The sequence below is a fragment of the Aedes albopictus genome, chromosome 2 (assembly GCF_035046485.1).
Source record: "Aedes albopictus strain Foshan chromosome 2, AalbF5, whole genome shotgun sequence".
NCBI lineage: Eukaryota > Metazoa > Arthropoda > Insecta > Diptera > Culicidae > Aedes > Aedes albopictus.
In genome coordinates, this window is record NC_085137.1 from 117,815,935 (window position 1) to 117,838,685 (window position 22,751).

A 22,751-nucleotide genomic window follows, 5' to 3' on the forward strand; every position below is an offset into this window, starting at 1 on the left:
GGAACCGGTTCCGGAACACAACCGGTTCAGATATGGTCTGATACAATTTTCTTGCTAATCGTTCATCGTACTGAAAATGCCGGTGTTTGATGTGTCGCATGAATAGGTTATATTCAATTTTATATTCGCCCACTTCCGGTGGGACACTCAGAACCGGTTCCGGAACACTTCCGGTTCAGATATGGTCTTAGACTATTTTCCTGCTTACCATTCATCAGATAATAGCAAATGCCGTGGTTTGATGGGTCGCATGCATGGGTTTGTTGCATTTTCATGTCTGTCCCCTTCCAGGGGTACCGGTCCGGAACACCTAAATGGCCATAACTCCGGAACGGCTGGGCCGATCCGAACCATTTTCAATAGGAAACAATGGGACCAGATTCCGCGTCGAATGAACCGTCGGTCATTAAAATCGGTTGAGGTTTACTGCTAAAAAGTGATGTGAGTTTTTTTGTACACATACACACATACATACACACACATACACACACACATACACACACACAGACATCACCTCTATTCGTCGAGCTGAGTTGATTGGTATATATGACTCGACCCTCCGGGCCTTCTATCAAAAAGTCATTTTTGGAGTGAACATATAGCCTTTCCAGTACACTTAGTGTACGAGAAAGGCAAAAATATACAATTTTGTTACAAATCGAAAAAATCAGTTGGTATATAATCAAACATAGCCCAAACAATCATACAAATATGAAAATTGGTTGATCTTAGAAAAACAACTTTTTTGAATTTTGTCGCGAAATTTTGATTTCTGGCCCATAGTGCGTCGATGAAGCCGGCTTGATAACTTCCCACGAACTCGTTTGTTTTAGGTGACAGACGACGGAAGATGATCTGGGATAGCATTTTGTAGGCAGCATTCAAAATAATGATCGCCCTGAAGCTCTCACATTCCAAATGGTCGCCTTTCTTGTGAATGGGGCAGATTACCCCTTCCTTCCACTCCTCCGGTTGCTGTTCGGTTTCCCAGATCCTGACTATCAGCCGATGCAGACAGGTGGCCAACTTTTCTGGGCCCATCTTGATGAATTCTGCTGCGATACCATCCTTACCAGCTGCTTTGTTGGTTTTGATCTGGTGAATGGCATTTTTAACTTCCCTCAGCGTGGGAGTTGGTTCATTTCCGTCCTCAGCTGCACTGGCGTCGTCGTTTCCTCCCTTGCCGTGGGCTCCCGTGCCTACGTTCTCCACGCCGTTCAGGTGCTGATCGAAGTGCTGCTTCCACCTTTCGATCACCTCACGTCCGTCCGTCAAGAGGCCTCCGGCATATTCCGGCTCGCGGCACGAAGCCGTTGCGGGAAACGGCATTGATCAATTCCCGGAATTTTTTTTAAGAAATCCCTGGAGGAGCTCATCGAGTAATTCCTGGATGAATCCTTGGAGGAATTCTTGGGGAAGTCATTGGAGGAATTTCTGTAGAAATTACCATAGGTATTTCTATAGAAATTCCTGGAGGAATTTCTTCTCTGAAGAGATCTTGGAGGAATCTCAGAAAGAATTCCTGAAAATATGTATGAATAAATTCCAAGAAAAATTTCTGGGGGAATTTTTGAAGCAATCTCTGGAGAATTTCCTAGAGGATTTTCTGGATATATATCAGAAAAATTGCTTAAGAAATTTCTGGAGGGATTCCTTGATCTATTCCAAGAGGGGTTTCTCAACGAATTCCTGGAGGAATTCCTTGGGTTTTTGATGTATGCATTATTGGAGGAATCCTTTACAAAGTAGAACAAATATTCTACATAAGTTTATATAATTCATATATGATCATATTAACTCATATGCAAGTGACATATACTATTGTAGAATATGTGTGCTACTAGGGTGGGGAAGTCACTAGAGGAATTCCTGGAAGAAATGCTGGAGGTTAGTGTAGAGAAATTCCTGGAGGAAGCTTTTGGCGTCTAGAGGAATTTCTGAAGAAATCTGTGGCAAAATTCATAGAGGATTCACTAGAGGAATTGCTGGAGAAATCCGTGCAAGAGTTCCCAGAAGAATACCTGGAATAATTCCTGAAGGGATCAAAAGAGGAGTTTCTGGAGTAATCCCTGGAAGAATCCCTGGAAAAAAATCTGAAGAAACCCCAAGAGGCATTCCTCAGGGAATCTCAGGAGGAATTTCTGAAGAATTCCCAGAAATAGAACTGAAGAACTCACAGAAGGAAATCCTGAAGGCATCCCAAGAAGAATTGCTAGAGAAATCCATGGAGGAATTTTAAAATAGCCCCTAAAGTTGTTCCTGAAAGAATCACAGAAAGAATTATAGAGTGAATCTCTGCAGAAATTCTTGGAAAAATACCAGGAGGAAATCCTGAAGGATTTCCTTGAGAATTTCGGAAGCAATGCCCTGAAGAATTCCTTAGAAAATCCCACGAAAGTTTTCTTGACTAAGAATTTCTCTTGAAATTCCTGGAAAAAATCTGAAGGTATCCATGTTTGCAGGCATTTATGCACGAATTTTTGACGCCTTTGGATGGACTCCTATGTATTTTTTTTCTAGAAAGTCCTTCTCTTTACCTACTGGAACTGTTCTGACAAATCCGGAAAATTTGGCATATTGTTATTGTACATATTTCTTGAATTAAACTCACAAGAATAGACATTCAACCAAGCCAGTTTTTAGGTTTAATGTTCTATGATAAGATTGAAGTAGTACTCTTAGAGAAATACTTGGCGAATTTTCTTGATAAAATCCGTAATTATTGTAATGGTTTATTTCTTTAAATTTTATTTTCTGGAACTCTAAATTATTTATAATTTTAAGATGTCTAGAGCTAAAAAAAACCTGGTGGCCAGGAGGGGGACAACGGCCCCTACTGCCTCCCTCTGACTATGCCCATGCAAGAAGAAACTTATAAGTTGCGCAGCTAATTAGCGTCAATCGGATGTTGGGGTTGGGTGTTAAATCCCTCCATTATTGACGGTGCCCCTCCGCTTTTTTGCCGAAATTGGGAAAAACCCCTCCCTTTGCGCCTCTTCTGTGCACGGGCCTGATCAGTGGAGGCACTGACTACTTGATAAATTCTCGAAGAGTAAACATTATATTCGTTGATGAACTTCTTAATAAATCTCGGGAACGTTCCTGTGATTTCGCTTCAGATTAGTCCTATGCATGTCCAAATTACCCCCATTTCACAATACCAACTATCTTCTAGAGAGGATTTGCACTGCTCTACTTAGCTTGGCACCAGGCAACGTGGGAGTAAAGTTCTAGAAGTATTTTCACTGTACCACCACAGCACAGACAGCATCACAAACTAAAGGAAGAGTCTCAAGGTAAGCAAGTTCATCGCCGAGAGTTGAGCAGTTTTTAAAGTTTAACTATAGGAAAATCTTCACTCGTTTTGAAGCAAGCTCGGAGGCGGCCATGGCGTTCAGGCTGGCTGAGGCATGTGGTGCCGTTTTCTTCTCGGGTTCCTTCGGAAGTCGGTATTCCTATAGCATACCCAGATTAATCGGTTCCTGTTCCTGAACTCCCTGTCCCTGTATGTGGGTGTATGTTTGCGTGGAAGATAAAAGCATCGCTCCGGAATGATGCCTGATGAAAGCATACCACCGAAGGAATGGCTTAGCCGATGTGCTGCTCTGCTACGCTTTCAACTTAAAGTTCAACTCTTTGGAAGAAACTTGTGCACGTCTGGTGTGCTGGTGTGGGGACGGAAAATATTTCATTTTTCACATCTGAATGGTTGTTTAGCTTCAGGGGGGCTAAGGTGGAAATAAGGATGCGAACGGCGGTAGGAAAAGTTTAGTTCAGTTTCTTTTATGGAAAATGAACGTACCGTCCGTTACTTGTTTGCTTGTTTTAAACCGAGTTACGAGCAGCACAGCAAACTTTCGATGTTTGATGTAAATTTTCATAATATTTGCAAACAAGAGGAAGGTAGATAATCACCTCAAGGGCTGAGTTCGGTTTTATGAACAACATGTGAAAAATGTGTCATGAAAAGTAACTTCTTGTGTAGAATGCAGTTAATGTATGATATAGATATTTTATCATGTCCTTCAAAACGTGCATGTTCTTATGAAAACAATGATGATAAGATCTAAACATCAATAAGATAACTGTTATGAAATTAATTCTACAATAAATGTATAAGGGATTTGTTGCTACATTTTGGTTATTAAAGACTGACCCTGCTGATATTCGCAATAATAGGATCAGTGACTGTCTGGACATATTCTTAATATTCGCTTTTATAATACTTAGTCAAAGTTCCAATGGTCAAATTCAAATGCAACAACCAAAACACCATGTCCACCTATACATATATATCATCAGAGACGAAAGCTTTGAAGCTTCTAACATCACTCGATTGCCACAGAAGACCTCTCTTTTGATAATGCAGGCTTTCGTTTGATGTCTCATTCCTGGAGCCGATTTTCGTCTGTGTTTGCCTTTATGCTCAAATTGAACGGAAAGCAACACGTTTTTGCGCTTCGACTCTAATGGCCACTCTGCCGATGGTGATACTTCCGTCGTCACCATCATGAATGATAAAACGGATTATGGCATAACTACAGAGAGATGCTTGCTGAGAATGATTATTTATATAGCAGACTCCGGAAGCGAAAAGGAACTCGTCCACTGACTATGACTAAGTTGTTTGCTTTGAAATATTTGGGAGAAGTTGCCAGTACGAGGACTCAGTCAGCTAAGTGACTTGTCATTGAAATCTACCAGAGCCAGATAATAATCAATTTCCCTTTCCATAAGATCCTTCTTAGATACGCTCGTCTCACTTCCCTAAATCGTCATCGCTTTGCTTTCGATACTATTTTCTATCAATTGATGACCGTTTCTAAACGCTTCAACACTTCCCAATAGCTACCAACCCGAACCCGGATAAATCCGGGGGAAAATTTAGTGCCCAGCCCCGACTGGAACAAGTCGAAGAAATCCTTCCGGTCGTAAAATTGCCACTTTCTCCGGAGGGTACCCCCTGCAGCTGCTTATTTTTTATTATTTCTATTTTTTATGACACAACTCGGACGGTTGTTGGGGGATGACTGCTGCAGGATGCTGTGATTTCTTCCGTCGTCCTTTGGAGGAAAACCTGGATACTGTCCAAATTTGTATTCCGCTGACGTAGCTCGAGAGGAGTGTGGAGTGGGGGAATGAGGAAATAAAAGTAAAAATCTCGATAGATACATGGTGCATTTCTGATTTCGGTTTTCAGGGTTTCTGTCTATCCTGTAAAGGAATCTGGGGGAAATGGCATGTGAAGTGATGCGTAAAACAAGATCGATTATCTGTGCTTCGTGTGAGTGGGTTGGGTAAGAAAGGAAAGCTACGTTTCCTTGTCTTTTAGTTCAGATTGAAAAAAAAAACTACTCGAAACAAAAGTGAAATACATTTTTTTTTTGAAATTAGGTTCGTGTTACAGTTCAAACTTTTTTTTCAGATATACTAATAATATATTTTGCATCTAGGTAGAACAACATCCACGGCAGAAATACCTTTGACCTATTTAATATCTCGCTTTATACGATGGATGCTGCTTGGTGCATTATTACTGACTTATTGGCGCATTATTGAGCCCTAGCTTCAGTAGAAAAGTAATTGATTCCCATACATTGAAACAGTCATGGAAATGTAAATGTTAAGTATGAGGAAGCACAGCAAAAAAATATGAACATTACATGAAATGTAATCAGTTGTTTAATGTAAATACTGTTCATTTAAAAGAAATCGTAATGTAGCATTCCATCAAATGTGATGCACATGAATATCTGAGTGGCCATTTCTGTATTTTCTATCATATTTTTATCAACATTACCATGCTCCACTAGCATCACATTTATTCTTTCATAAAATTATGGGATAAACCGACATTTCCATGAACAAACATTGAACATTACATGATAGCAATGTAAATGCCAATCGTGCTGATCCAAACCAAAACCAAACCAAAACAAAGATGGCCTCCGTTCGCGCGCCGAGTGAAACCGCTTGTAAAGATTGTTTTTTGTCAATAAAACATTAAACGAGGATTCAACAACCAGGTAAACCTTGAAATGCAAGTATTATTTGTTCCTTCAGTGATAAAGTTTATGTCAACCGATTATCGACAGCGAGTATTATGAGGTGAGTTATTCAGTCGATGCCGGGAATGCTGCTGCGCCTGCTGCTGCATCTGCTGCTATTGCGGTAGAATCGAAGCGCGGAGCTACCTCATTGATGCTGTTTTCCAAGCTCGTTATGTGATTTATTATTGTGATTTATAAATAAAAAGAAGTGGTACTTAATAAATAGATATGAAACCTTCTTAGTAGCGTCAAATTATTCCCAAGAAAAAGATGAGGAATCATTTTATTCACCTAGGTATGCAAGCAGCACGTCATCGTACATTTACATTGCTCGATCAGAAGTTTACACGATGATGTTTACTATTGATGTAAATATAAAAGAACATGTAACAATGCATTATTTTCCACGCTCCAATTATGTGCATGATATATGATGTAATTGTACAATATTTTTTCGAACTGTGAAGTTAAGTGGAATTTTAAGAAACGGTTTTTCATTATTAATAGGACGAAAATCGATTTAGTTCCATAATAAAGACCATTTGTATTATGTTATTTACCTTTAACATATGCTGCAATTGCTATTGAACCTTATTCCAAAAATATGATTTTATTTATTTATTTATTTATTCATTTATTTATTTATTTATTTATTTAATTTTCTTTGAATGAATTTCTTTGAAATTTCAATCAGGGATTTCTCCAGAAACCCCTTTTCAAATCTCTTCAGGAGTCCCTGAAGAGATGTCTTTAGGAGTTCCTTCAAAGATTCATCCAGGAAGATTCGGATGCTTCTAGGAGTTTTATAAGGGATTCCTGCAGATGTTTTCCCAGATATTCCGACAGGAGTTGCTTTAGGGATTGATTCTGGTTTTTTTTTTTTTTTGAAGATTCACTCAGGAAGATTCACGGTTGCCTCCAGGAGATCTATCAGGGATTCCTCAAGAAGTTTTTTCAAAGACTCCTATAGGAGGTCTTCCAAAGATTAGTCTAGGAGTTCTTTCAGGGATTCCTCCAGGAGGTTTTTAGCGATTCGTGCAGAGAGCCCTTTAGAGATTCTTCTTGGAATTCATTCAGGAATGCCTCTAGAATTCCAATAGAGAATTTCTTCTGGTGTTCCTTCATAGATCTCTTCAAGAGTTCCGTCAAGGACCTCTTCAGGATTTCCCTTGGAGATTTTTAAAAGGAGGATTCAATTGATGAATTCAAAAATGTCTTCAGAGATAAGTCCCGGAGTTCTTTCTAAGATTTACATAGGATTTCCTTTAGGAATACCTGCAGAAGTTCCTTAAGGGATCTTTCCAGAGATCGCTCATGAAGTACCGTCGTTGGGGGTGAGAATGGGTCACAAAAGGATACTCAAAGATTGTTTGTTAAATAACAAATGCAATTGAAGTCGGAATAACTTTTTATTTGGTATGTATACTCTTCTATGTGGTAATGAAAGTTTAGCAAGAAAGTATCACATTATATGAATTACTTACTAAACTACAAATGATTGAAAATTGACCCAATCTCACCCCTTAGAGGGGGTGAGAATGGGTCAAAGTATTCGAAGTCACCTATCTAAGAATATAAGTTAATTTTATTGATCATATCTGGTAAATCTATTTAAAATACAATGTAACCAGACGCGCCAACTTGGTCAAATTATTGGGGGGGCAAAGCCTCGTTTTTTTTTGATTTTTTGTATGGGAAAATCGAAAAATCGTCAAATATTGGGGGGGGCAAAACCATGCTTGCCCCCCTAAGTTGGCGCCTATGAATGTAACCATGACGAATGAAAATTTAGGTTATTTTAAGAGATGATAAATCCACCTAAAAGGGCTAATACAACCGAAAAAATGGTTGAAATTTGATAAAATAACGTTTGTATGTTGTATCGCCATTTTTAGCCCCCATAATCATCCTCATTTAAAGTTTCAACCTCCAAGAGAGGAGGGAGGAAGATTGCAATGAGGGAGGGACGCATTGAAAGATTGATTGAAAAAAAATGATAGTTTTAGTACAGTCGAACCTCCATGAGTCGATGTTCCTTGACTCGATATCGACTCATGGAGGTAAATTTTTCCATACTGAAAAAAAATTTCTGGGTTACTATGATGCTCCCTTCAAAAAGGTTCCCAAAGGATTTTTGTTCCACTTCTCGATATTTCCTTGAGTCGATGGTCCCTTCAATTATAGACTCATGGAGGTTTTACTGTATACTGCATAAGAAATGTTTAACCAAGCCCTCCGTTATAAACTCTTATGTACAGAATCATTGGCCTTTCAAGATAGAGGGTCGTTCAAATATTATATTATACAACATTTCACATTATTAGACCTCTCTCTCTCTCTTTTTGGCGCAACGTCCTCATTGGGACAAAGCCTGCTTCTCAGCTTAGTGTTCATTGAGCACTTCCACAGTTATTAACTGAGAGCTTCCTCTGCCAATGACCATTTTGCATGCGTATATCGTGTGGCAGGCACGAAGATACTCTACCCGGGTAGAGGTAAAATACTGACGATCAAAACATGATATTGGTTTGATTGATATAAGAGATAAAAGATCTGAAAATAATATCTGAAAAATGTTCCTGGAACATCTGAACAATATCAAAATTAGATATTTCAAGATCATACGAATAGCTCGCTGCTATTGGTTAGATCTTACAAAATCTAAATATGATTTGATGATGATGTTCCAGGAGTAAATTTTTGATTTTATTTTTAGATCTTTTATCTCTTATGTCAATCAAACCCATATCACTTTTTGATCTCCATATCAAAATATGCTATTATCGAGCTCTTTTCCTCTACTCGGGTATGCCCAAGGAAGTCAAGGAAATTTCCTTTACGAAAAGATCCTGGACTGACCGGGAATCGAACCCGTCACCCTCAGCATGGTCATGCTGAATACCCGTGCGTTTACCGCCTCGGCTATATGGGCCTCGGCATTATTAGACCCTCTCTCGCAATAACATTTAAACGAATATGCAGTACACTAAAGGCTAGATAATGATTATAGGAGCTGTCCAAACGCATGGGTGTATTTTTATAAATGACACTCGCTTGACGCTTCTTCGACATATTTTCAAAAAAAGCGTGCTTTTATGAAGATACGGTAAACATGGCACCACTTTAAAGTCAAATGGGGACTGGATAACTTGCTTGACCCAATCTCACCCCCCATTCCTTATATTTAGACATAGGGTCGAGAATATTGAATTTTTAAATAAAAGGTGCATTGACAGCCCACTTTTTTGTTGCATCAACCAGGTAATACCTACAGCGAACTATTTATAAGAAAATTTATGGTTAGGTGCTTGTGTGGAACACTGCGAAGGAGAAATTTTTTCAGAGTGATTTACTAGTAGTTTCATCACATAAATAATGTAACAAAAAACCCAGATTAATCCACCTAGTGGTGGTAGTGCCTTTCTCGTCGAATATGTATTCATAATCTTTACGTCGACATTAGCTGATCCTAAGAACACTTATAGGCTTAATACGATTCATGTAAAATTTGACCTCCTTATGAACCGAAATTGGGCACTGTAATTTTAGACGCAAAAGGAGATTGTAAAAACTTTATTCAGTGCTTCTCAGTGTTGATGCGATCAAATTATAATTTTCCCATAACACGTTGATCCATCCTACATTATATAAACACCGCAGGCACTTGGGATTGTGTGATTTGATGAGATTGCTTTGGTCACGATTTTGTTCTCTTGCATATACCGTCAAGGCGCCATTCACCGTGTGGCTTCGAATATTTTTTCATTATTTCCATATTACGATTGAATGATATGGCAATTTCCCTTCAATTTCACCAATACAACACTAATGTATTGTTACCATGTCAAAACGCTAATTATAAACATTTAAAAGTATCATTTTAACACTAAAGTGTGTTTACATGAAGCGGGTTTCTGCTCGTTCACTGCATTCATAGTGAAAAAACGAAAACTGCGCCAAGGTGATTTAAGCGATAAACTAAATGTAGTAACGTTTTTATTCAACCAAGAAGCAATAAAGTTCACATATCAGGTATGTATTTTGCATTACCGAAGTAAGTTTAACAAGAAAGTACGATTACTCGTACTTTTTAATTGAAACAAAAAGGCACGGTAAATGGGTACCCTAAAAATCAATGGTCTCCATTCACCGTGTCACATATTGTCCCATATATGACGAATTTCGCCCCAAATCGTATTCGGAGTTGGCAGCACCCTCTCAGATTACAATGAAACTTTCTGGGTATGTACACCAAGACTAGATAAGCCACTTTGCATACTTAGTTTCTTCAAAATTTATCTGGACTGACTTTTGAAAAGGGCTAAACTTTTTTTATGGATTTTTCAAAAATGTTTTTAATCAAAAAATGACTACTCCTACAAAAAGTGTTGTATGGGTGATTATCACAAAATAAGTCAAATTTTAAGAAAAAAATACAGAAAAAAATCCAAAATGAGCCCTACACTGAAAAAAATTATTTCTAAAAATTCAAAGTTGATTTAAAAAAAAACACCATTTTTGATTTTGATGAAATTTTGTCTCAAGACAGGTAATTATGTTCCCTACCAACCGTCCATACATCACAAGATGGGCACTTTTAAGGAAAAAAAGTTTTTTTAACAGAAACTTTTTCATGTCCAAATTATTATTTTTTCAGTGTCTTTTTTTAAAAACAAACTAAACCAGTGAAGGTTATCTAGTAATCTCAAAATGCAATGAAACTTATTGTGTCATATGCGACAATGCAATGCACCCATATTCACGCAGCAGCACTCTAGAAGTACGAAACAATATACAATTAGAACACGCATTTCATACGTGCTGCTGCAATTTCTACCCAAACGTTTCTACCCCATGTTCTTACCTAATATTAGGTAAGGCTATTGATTAGATTCGAACTACCTAATCGAAAAAAAAAAAAACAAATCAAGAGTTGTACCTAAAGCAAATATGAACAAAACAAGAAAATGAATCGGTATCATTCAACGTGTTACTTCTCTTTGGTTATTAAAGGCAGTTCTGAAAAGTAATGGATCAATCGTATAAATCAAAATTCAACAAATTCAAGTGCAGTGCAAAAATAAACAATCCAAAGTGCAACCGTCATAATCTACGGGGCATGTCATTAAGATTGATAGATAAAATTCATTCCATGGGATATACACATGAAATCGACGAATCGATGAGTATTTGTGAGTCATGTCGTGGATTGATAAGTCACAACAGAAGCCCGAATACGAAAAAACGCCGATCGGATGGAAACGACGAAACTATGCAACCATCATTTAGTGGGCAGCAACATCATGATGTTCCAGAACCAGAACCGTCAACGAGTGGTCAACAAATCGAACATGAGCCTGGTAAGTAAGCCTTCAACGTGTTAGCTTCTTTTATATAACTCATTTTGCAGCTCCTTGCAAAACTACATTTTTCAGTATTCTTCGTATTTATCCAACCCGGCAAGCCTCGTTGGATAAATGTACTACTTGTGCGAAAAAAAATCATTTTTGCAACTCGTTGCATAAATAACTATCATTAACTTTCCACTGCATTCATTATTATATTGTTAACCTTAACTTTTATCTTACAGATATGGTACCATCTATTCCATCATTGGAGTCAATTCCGTCAACAGATCAACTACAGGGTCCCCATAATATTGAGAAGTTTAATACCATTGCTGAAACATTGAGTTTATCGCCAATCTCATCTAGAAACATGAGAAGTATGGAATATCGCATAAACAAATCATTGCAGATTACGAAAGCAGTTCGAAAAAATATCTTCGGAATAGATTCAACGGATGTTGGCAAAGTGGAGGCGTATGACGAGATAATTATGCAGTTAAAGGATAAGTTCAATCACCCTACAACTGACAGAAGCGAACAGATTAAAATACTATCTGTACTTCCTAAGTCTTGGTCGGTAAATAAAATCACAAGAGAGTTTAACGCACCAATGTATATGGCGAGGCAGGTGAAGGATCTTGTTTATGAACAGGGTATTCTTTGTACCACCGAAAAAAGAAGGGGGCATGGTATTGATGACGATACAAAACAAATAGTAAGAGAATTATTTGATGATAATGATATCAGCAGGCCAATGCCAGGAACAAATGATTTTGTTTCTGAGGTTCGAAATGGAAAAAAAAACAACAAGTTCAAAAACGACCTTTGATGATGTCGCTCAAAGAGGCTTATATGATTTTTGTAGATATGTACAAAACTGTGAATATTGGTTTCACAGTATTTACACAGTTGCGACCAAAGCATTGTATTTTACTTGATTCTACTGGTATACATAATGTATGCATATGTACTATTCATGAAAATGTAAATTTAATGTTCAACAGTATAAGAATTGTGTCACAAGATGAAATAATACAAAAAATGCTTTGCGATATTTCCACCAGAACAGATAATTGCTTTTTCCGTGCTTGTGAAAAGTGTGCTTGTAATGAACACATTGAAGAGGAACTTACATTGATATTAGAATCAAATTACAAAGAAGAGATTATATTTCAGCAGTGGTTGAATACTGATCGCTGTAATTTAGAAACGATTATTAAACCTGTTGATGAATTTGTTCCGTATCTTGTTGATAAAATTGACAAACTTATAACACACGACTTTATTCATAAACAACAATCATCATTTCTCAGAAATAAAAAAGATACATTAAAGGATGATGAAATTCTTGCGATTTGTGATTTCTCTGAAAACTATTCATTCATAATTCAAAACGCTGCTCAAGGATATCATTGGAACAACTCGCAAGCAACAATACACCCATTTGAAATTTACTATATGAAAGATAATAAACTTGTGAATGTTAGCTTCATTATCATATCGGAAGTAATGGCTCACGATACAGTTGCGGTCCAGTTGTTCATCTCAAAAATGATAGATTTTATGAAACAATTAACGAACTTTTCTAAAATTTATTTTATGTCTGATGGGGCAGCATCACAATACAAAAATAAGAAGAACTTTGCTAGTCTATGTAGAATCCAGTCAAAGCATGCATTAAGAGCAGAATGGCATTTTTTGCAACGTCCCACGGTAAAGGTCCATGTGATGCTATTGGTGGCACTCTCAAGCGAATGGCAAAGAGAGCAAGTCTTGCACGAGATTATGGAAATACCATAACAACTCCACGAGAGTTATATAACTGGGCAGTTGTACAGACAGATAAAAATATAACTAAATTAAATTTCTGTTACGTATCCACTGAACAGTACATTAAAATGACAGAAGATCTCGAAGAAATATATAATAACGCCAAAACAATACCAGGCACTCAGAAATTCCATAGTTTTTTGCCTATTCCTGGCGACAAAGTAAAGGCAAACAGGTATTCTAATTCAGAAGATGAACCAAAAATATTTAGTATGATCGGAAAAAAATAGAAAAGAACATGTTTGAAATTGGCTCTAAGACACATATATATATATTTGAAAAATTCATAATTATAAATAATTGTATATTTAAAAGTGCACTTCAATACATATTGCGATCAAACATTACATTTCCTAAGAAAATACATTTGTAATATTTTGAAGTTTTTTATGTATAGGAAAACCCTTCCAAATGATTGAACAAATAACACAAAATCTCCTAGAAAATTGAGTTTCATTGGATTCTGGGATTGTTATGGCCTTCACTGGTTTTATTGTTGATAACAAAATACACTGAAAAAAAAAATCATTCGAACAAGAAAAAGTTTTTGTTAGAAAAACTTTTTTTCCTTAAAAGTGCCCATCTTGTGATGTATGGACAATTGGTAGGGAACATAATTACCTGTCTTGAGACAAAATTTCATCAAAATCAAAAATGGTGTTTTTTTAAATCAACTTTGAATTTTTAGAAATGATTTTTTTCAGTGTAGGGCTCATTTTGGATTTTTTTCAGTATTTTTTTCTTAAAATTTGACTTATTTTGTGATAATCACCCATACAACACTTTTTTGTAGGAATAGTCATTTTTTGATTAAAAACATTTTTAAAAAATCCATAAAAAAAGTTTAGCCCTTTTCAAAAGTCAGTCGAGAAAAAAAATTAGAAAAATGAGTATGCAAAGTGGCTTATCTGGGCAAGGTCTACACACCAAGAAAGTTTCATTGTAATCTGAGAGGGTGCTGCCAACATTTGTTCGAGTTGGCGCGAAATCCGTCTATAGCCAGTTTGAGGCAAGCAGTCTTGTAAACATTCGGCACTTTTCACTACCTTCATTTCGGTGCCGCAGTCGGGTGTCAGCTTGCTTTGTTAAATTCATGCGCTACCGTTACCTCTTACACACAACACGAGTGGTAGGACGAAGACGAAGATCAATGAATATAAAAGAGGGTCAAATCAATGACATTTGTCTATCTAATTCTAGCGTATCGCATGGATTTCAGCCAATTTCGATTATGAATGTTAATATTAGTTTATGCTTGCTTGTGATTTTAATACGACACACATATGGCTAACACATTGTGGAGGAAGACAAGAATAACGAAAGCCGAACCGTTTCCCGAAGGCACAATCGTGGTGAAGTGCATTCGTTTGACATTTTTGTTTCGTACGGTAGTGTGATTGCTTGTGTTGCGAATATCGGAGACAAAGGCAGCCGAATATCGACGAAAAGGTGTCAATGACTGTGATCTCTAACAAGACTGGAGGCAGGCAAAGTCATAAAACATATAAAGTTCAATTACTACGTAACGGTTGAGATTTGACCATATGCGTAGAAATTTTGTTTTCGCCATTTATGATTCTCTATCACACCTTTAAAAGTTTGCATTCACGAACCTAACACCCTGTATAGTCTGAACCTATTTGCTTGCCAACGTTCGTAAGATTATCAAAAAAAGCCGCGCTTTGCTGTCGCATGCATAGGTTTGGTTCAATTTTATATTTGGCCGACACCCGGAACTAATTTCGACACTACCGGAAGTCCCTAATGTGGTCTTAGCCTATTTCCTTGATAACCAGTCATCAGGTTATCGGAAAAACCGTTATTTGTTGTATTGCATTCATGGGATTAACTCTCTTTTATATTAGGCCATTTCCGGTGGGGCACCCGGAAACGGTTTTGAAACTAGACCGGTTCAGGTATGGTCTGAGACTATTTTCATGCTAACCGTTCATCAGGTTATCGAAAAAGCCGCTGTTTGATGTGCGGCATGCACGGGTTTGGTTCACTTTTATTTAATGCCATTTCCGGGGAGACACCCGGAACTGGTTCAGGCCATCAGGTTATAGGAAAAGCCGTGATTTGATGTGTCGCATGCATGGGTTTGGTTCACTTTATGTTTGTCCACTTCCGTCGGGACCCCCGGAACCGGTTCCGGAACACTACCGGTTCAGATATGGTCTGATACTGTTTTCCTGCTAAACGTTCATCAGGTTACCGAAAATGCCGCTGTTTGATGTGTCGCATGCATGGGTTTGGTTCTCTTTTATATTTGGCCACTTCCGGCGGGACATCCGGAGTCGGTTTCGAAACACAACCGGTTCAGATATGGTCTTAAACAATTTTCTTGCAAACCGTTCATCAGGCTACCGAAAATGCCGGTGTTTGATGTGTCGCATGAATGGGTTATTTTCAATATTATATTTGGCCACTTCCGGTGGGACACCCAGAACCGGTTCCGGAACACTTCCGGTTCAGGTATGGCCTGAGACTATTTTCCTGCTTACCATTCATCAGATAATAGCAAATGCCGTGGTTGGATGGGTCGCATGCATGGTTTTGTTGCATTTTCATGTCTGGCCCCTTCCAGGGGTACCGGTCCGGAACACCTAAATGGCCATAACTCCGGAACGGCTGGACCGATCCGAACCATTTTCAATAGGAAACAATGGGACCAGATTCCGCGTCGAATGAACCATCGGTCAATGAAATCGGTTGAGGTTTACTGCCAAAAAGTGATGTGAGTTTTTTTGTACACATACACACATACACACATACATACACACACACATACACACACATACACACACACAGACATCACCTCAATTCGTCGAGCTGAGTTGATTGGTATATGTGACTCGACCCTCCGGGCCTTCTATCAAAAAGTCATTTTTGGAGTGAACATATACCCGAGCAAAGTCCAACAACAAAATGATAGCAAATTCAAAACACGATTTGTAATCAGCAACAAATTGATATCAAATTTTGATATCGGTTTATCTTGATTAAATTTGATTTCAAATTTTGATTTCGTTTTGCTGTCTCTTCAAATTATTATAAATATTTAAATTTTTAAGTAATTTCAAAACTCCTAGCCATTCTTGTGTAATACATTTAATCATACACCATTTGTGCAATTATATTAGGAGCTGTCAAACCACGTGGTCATGAGGGGGGGGGGGGGGGTTCGGCCAATGATCATTTTGTATGGACAAATAAAAAAAATTGTATGGACTAATGACCACGCGGGGGGGGGGGGGGGGGGGGGGTTGAGAAGGCCCAAAAAAATGACCACGTGGTTTATGGACAGCCCCTTATTGCATTTAGGTTTCCATATTAATCGTAAAAACTCTGCATTCAATGATTTTTCCATTTTTTGCACTGATAGCAAAAACAGTTATCAATTTGCTATCACTGATGGCAGGAACTGTTTTCATCTTGTTGTAGCGTTGTAGCGTTTTTTGTAGCGAAAATTCCTCTAAGTTTTACATAAAATTCCTCAAGCAGCACCACTAGGAAATCCACTAAAAGTTCCTCCGGGAGGCTCTCTATGTGTTCCACGAGAAGTTCCTTAAGAGTGTCATATGGAATTCCTGTAGAATTTCCACCAATTTCTTCAGAAGTTTCAAGGGTGGTTTGTGTAAAAGTTATACTGGGAATACCCCCATGAGATCCTTCGGAGATTTCTTTGGAAGTTTCACCGGATTTATTCTATGAGTTCCAGAGAATATTCGTTTAGAAGTTCCACAGCGACCTCCTGCAGGAGTTCGAAAATTCCTGCAGGATTTCAACCATGCATAACCACAGTAGTTCCACCGAGAGTTTCTGTAGGAGTTACACTGGAAATTTCTCGATAAGATCTAACGGAAACTTTTTGGACAATTCCAACAGAAATAACAGTTGGAGCTAGTTGGAGCCTAGTGAAATCCACTAGGAATTGCTCTAGTATTTTCACCGGGAGTTTTTTTAAGACTTCCATCGATATTTTCTCGATTTGCATCGAGAATTTCTTCTACCGAGTCTATTTGTCTAATTCCAATAATCTCTGTTGAGTTTCTGCAGGAGCCTTACGAACAGATCAGTGAAGAAAACCGAAGCAGTTACCAGACGATTTTTTTGGCAAAGATTCTTTTTAAATGTTTACAGTCAATTGCTAGGAATTGTTGGTAGGCTTTCCGTCTTTGTTGTAGTATTCCGTCATCCAAAGACTAAGAACACGTGCAGTTATGGTAGCAAGCTTCCATCGTCACGTATTCACAATCGATAGAGTTCATGCTCTCTAAAGCCTCAGCAATAGTCCTTCCAGTCTGCTGACGCCCGACACCTTTAAATCAATTTAGACTAAATGAACGGAAATCGATATATTGGCTAAATTAAATTGCACCTCGTTATCTCCTGCTGCTGCTGCAGCTGGTTCGATTGAGCTGACTTGCAAGAACAGCACACTTGCATCCATCTATCGTGAACTTATGGCTGGTCTAACTAGCACCCAAAGGCCACACAATATTCTGTGAAGACATAGCGAAGCACCAGATGGAATGTCACAACTTGCTGCTGCAGTCAGTCAGTCAGTGGCAGACATAAGGGTGGTTGGAGTATTCCGCCAGAAGGAGCATACTTTTTCCCTTCTCGTCCTGAAGTTCACCTTTGCTTCGATGTGGTTCAATAAGATTCGTTCGTTCCCGTATGGATGGAGAGGATGTATACCTAGGGCTACGGTAAAGGTCGCAGACGTTTCTTTCGTGCTCGTTAGACGAATTCCCAGACTCAACCTTCAAGAAGCATGCAAAGACGATGTCTTCGTCGTCATTAAATTACTGTCTGACTACCTACTGCCAACGGCTCAAGGGAAAAGGAACCATGACGCTCTTGACCTGTTGCTATATACACATATAGTCGAGTTCAGAAAGTATGTCCTGTTCCATGGATGCGGTGCTCTTTAAGAAAAGTTGCATGAGAAAGTTCATGACCGAGCTGCCAGAGTTAGAAAGTCGGGTGGTGCCTCTAAGATGCACCTAATGAGTTTCATATGCAAAATGCTGCTGGCTAGTATGTACTTATGATGATGATGGTCAGTTTGTCAGTCATCTGATGCTACAGGACGGAGCAGACACAGTGTCCACTGCGGTAAGAGATTTTCCTAGCACCCAAACGAGCGTGATCCATTAGCTTTGAGCTTTCGGGTCTTATTTGTGGAAGAACTTTATCTTCTCCCTTCCATGCTGGGTACCGCAGATGGCTATCGGATGATTTTATTGTGCTCCAAGATGGAGTGAGTCAACATGTTTGTTAGCTTTATTTCACTGGGTTAAAGTATTAGGAAAGTTTTTTGATTGGACTTGCTTTGCTGTATTTCAAAATGTTTATCGGAAACTATTTGAGCGAAAGGCAATAACTTTAACAGAGGTATCAGTGGAGCGGTTTATCTATCTATCTATCTATCTATCTATCTATCTATCTACTTATCTATCTATCTATCTATCTATCTATCTATCTATCTATCTATCTATCTATCTATCTATCTATTTATCTATCTATCTATCTATCTATCTATCTATCTATCTATCTATCTATCTATCTATCTATCTATCTATCTATCTATCTATCTATCTATCTATCTATCTATCTATCTATCTATCTATCTATCTATCTATCTATCTATCTATCTATCTATCTATCTATCTATCTATCTATCTATCTATCTATCTATCTATCTATCTATCTATCTATCTATCTATCTATCTATCTATCTATCTATCTATCTATCTATCTATCTATCTATCTATCTATCTATCTATCTATCTATCTATCTATCTATCTATCTATCTATCTATCTATCTATCTATCTATCTATCTATCTATCTATCTATCTATCTATCTATCTATCTATCTATCTATCTATCTATCTATCTATCTATCTATCTATCTATCTATCTATCTATCTATCTATCTATCTATCTATCTATCTATCTATCTATCTATCTATCTATCTATCTATCTATCTATCTATCTATCTATCTATCTATCTATCTATCTATCTATCTATCTATCTATCTATCTATCTATCTATCTATCTATCTATCTATCTATCTATCTATCTATCTATCTATCTATCTATCTATCTATCTATCTATCTATCTATCTATCTATCTATCTATCTATCTATCTATCTATCTATCTATCTATCTATCTATCTATCTATCTATCTATCTATCTATCTATCTATCTATCTATCTATCTATCTATCTATCTATCTATCTATCTATCTATCTATCTATCTATCTATCTATCTATCTATCTATCTATCTATCTATCTATCTATCTATCTATCTATCTATCTATCTATCTATCTATCTATCTATCTATCTATCTATCTATCTATCTATCTATCTATCTATCTATCTATCTATCTATCTATCTATCTATCTATCTATCTATCTATCTATCTATCTATCTATCTATCTATCTATCTATCTATCTATCTATCTATCTATCTATCTATCTATCTATCTATCTATCTATCTATCTATCTATCTATCTATCTATCTATCTATCTATCTATCTATCTATCTATCTATCTATCTATCTATCTATCTATCTATCTATCTATCTATCTATCTATCTATCTATCTATCTATCTATCTATCTATCTATCTATCTATCTATCTATCTATCTATCTATCTATCTATCTATCTATCTATCTATCTATCTATCTATCTATCTATCTATCTATCTATCTATCTATCTATCTATCTATCTATCTATCTATCTATCTATCTATCTATCTATCTATCTATCTATCTATCTATCTATCTATCTATCTATCTATCTATCTATCTATCTATCTATCTATCTATCTATCTATCTATCTATCTATCTATCTATCTATCTATCTATCTATCTATCTATCTATCTATCTATCTATCTATCTATCTATCTATCTATCTATCTATCTATCTATCTATCTATCTATCTATCTATCTATCTATCTATCTATCTATCTATCTATCTATCTATCTATCTATCTATCTATCTATCTATCTATCTATCTATCTATCTATCTATCTATCTATCTATCTATCTATCTATCTATCTATCTATCTATTACTGTCAAATTGATCTATAATTATTTTAAATGATTTTAAATTCTTTCAATAAATACATCGCTGTTTTCTAAATTTTCCATGGTAAGCTGATATCTGAATCGTTCTTATATTCTTTTAAAAGACACTACACCTTCTTCAACCAGAGGTTGTACAGACTGAACAAGCACTAACATATGACAACGGACAACACACATAACACCCAGTGGCCCAGTGGAGAATTTTCCGTTAGACGAAAAGTTTTCCCCGACTGGAGCGGGAATCGAACCCACACTCCGACGCTTACGAAACGCCTACATGACTGGCACCTCTAGCCGCACGGCCACGAAGCCCACTTCCATCATTTTTGCGCTAGAAGCTACACCCTCTTAGTACAATAACTTGTGAAAGAAAAGCAAAAACCTAGCCCACGAACAGTTGTCCCTCGTTGATTCCATTTTTTTTTTGCCAAACGCTAAAAACACACTTTTTGCCGAAAACTTCCGCCTCGCTGTTGAAGGTTGCAAACATCATTCATCCCCCAGCGAACATATCAATTTTCATTACACTAGTGCTGAAGCGTGTTTTGTACCGACCTACCTCTCACGCGGACGCGGTGTGTGTGTGTGGTGTGCATGGTGCACTGCATGGTCTGTCAGAAAACACCCGAATGAAAAATTGCAAATTGATTTATATCCTGGTTGTTTTTTTTTTTTTTTTGCTCTGGACTAGACGACCATTTGCTTTCTGGTGGATCGCACTGTTTCTAGATATGTACTGTAAATTTGAGGTAATTTGATCGGATCTGTTAAATTTGGAATGTACTTTGCTATTTTAGCTACAATCACTTATTAATTACTTACTTACTCACTTACTTACATACCTACTTATTTAATTACTCACTAAATTACTTACTTACTTACCTACTGCTTTACTTACTAATTTACTTACTCATTTACTTACTTATTTACTTTCTTTCTTACTTACTTTTTTTACTTACTTACTCACTTACCTACTGTTTTACTTACTAATTTACATACTCATTTACTTACTTATTTACTTTCTTTCTTACTTACTTTTTTACTAATTTACTTACTCATTTACTTACTTACTTACTTACTTACTTACTTACTTACTTACTTACTTACTTACTTACTTACTTACTTACTTACTTACTTACTTACTTACTTACTTACTTACTTACTTACTTACTTACTTACTTACTTACTTACTTACTTTTTTTACTTACTTACTTACTTATTTACTTACTTACTCACTTACTTTCTTACTTACTTACTTACTTACTTACTTACTTACTTACTGACTTACTTACTTACTTACTTACTTACTGACTGACTTACTTACTTACTTGCTTACTTACTTACTGACTTACTTACTTACTTAATTACTTATTTACTTACTTACTTACTTACTTACTTATTTACTTACTTACTTACTTTCTTGCTCACTTACCTACTTACGCTTTTACGTTTTCATACTCATAAATTTTAATTCCATGACAACACAACCAATTTGACCCCAATCCACGGTACCCATCCAGTACGAACAGACGTAGCCGGATGAGTCGAGAAAAAAAAAGCTGTTTTCCTGACAAATATTTGAGCGCACAAAAATTCCGGTTGCAAACCTAGCCGGGATGTTTGACCATACCATAGTGAGTGGTTTCAATTTGCAACCTACCCGCCAAGAGGACCTGTTAACATGGCCGGAGTTAAAACGGGGGCTGCATGTTGCATTATGTAACAACTCAGCATTCAAATCATCCATGCGCGCCTGCTGGCACCGTTACACCAATATCCTTTCATTCAATCATAAATTTGACTGTTTCTCTAATGCAAGTCAATCAAATGCAACATACCGTTCATCGGATTGGTTGATATCATTGTGCCCGATAAATGGCAACTGCCTGCTTGACACAGAGTTGTCGTCGTCGTCGTCGTCCTCAATTGACGGCACACATCATCACAGTCGTTGTCGTCTGAGGATGGGAGGTACGGATCTCAAGATTTAAGTGCAAAACCATGTATCGGTAACCGCGCGTCACCAACCCGAAATCGATCAACTCGAGCTTGGAGCTGGTGAAATGAATATATTTCGTAGAACATACGTCATTTCACGCGTCGTCAATCGTAGTGATACAAATACGGAGATTACTAAAAAACATTACGGTGATTTAGGACTATCTTCTGAGATTCCTTCATGATGTAATCTTGAAGGGACCTTGAGAAAAAAATCCTGAAGAAAATTTTAAAAACAATTTTCAAAAGTATATTTAGAAAAAAAACCTGAAAAGATACCAGAATGAATGTCTGATAGAATCCGTTATGAAATTTCTGAAAACATTCGGTGCATGAAACCTCTGGAGATACTCAAAATATATTTATTTATTTATTTATTGTCATCAATCAATTCCTAGACCGTT

At 37.1% G+C, this 22,751-nt stretch overlaps 1 protein-coding gene and 1 long non-coding RNA gene across 2 annotated transcripts in view; both read left to right on the plus strand.

The window, feature by feature from the left end:
• The window catches only part of LOC134287712 (uncharacterized), a 582,424-nt gene that overhangs the window by 48,481 nt on the left and 511,192 nt on the right, over positions 1 to 22,751 (plus strand). The window lies entirely within an intron of this gene.
• LOC134289044 (uncharacterized) lies at positions 10,938 to 13,997 on the plus strand. The gene is made up of 2 exons (XM_062855046.1): positions 10,938 to 11,775; positions 11,845 to 13,997. Exon 2 carries the CDS (start codon positions 12,227 to 12,229, stop codon positions 13,196 to 13,198), a length of 972 nt encoding a protein of 323 aa, XP_062711030.1. The 5' UTR covers positions 10,938 to 11,775; positions 11,845 to 12,226; the 3' UTR covers positions 13,199 to 13,997.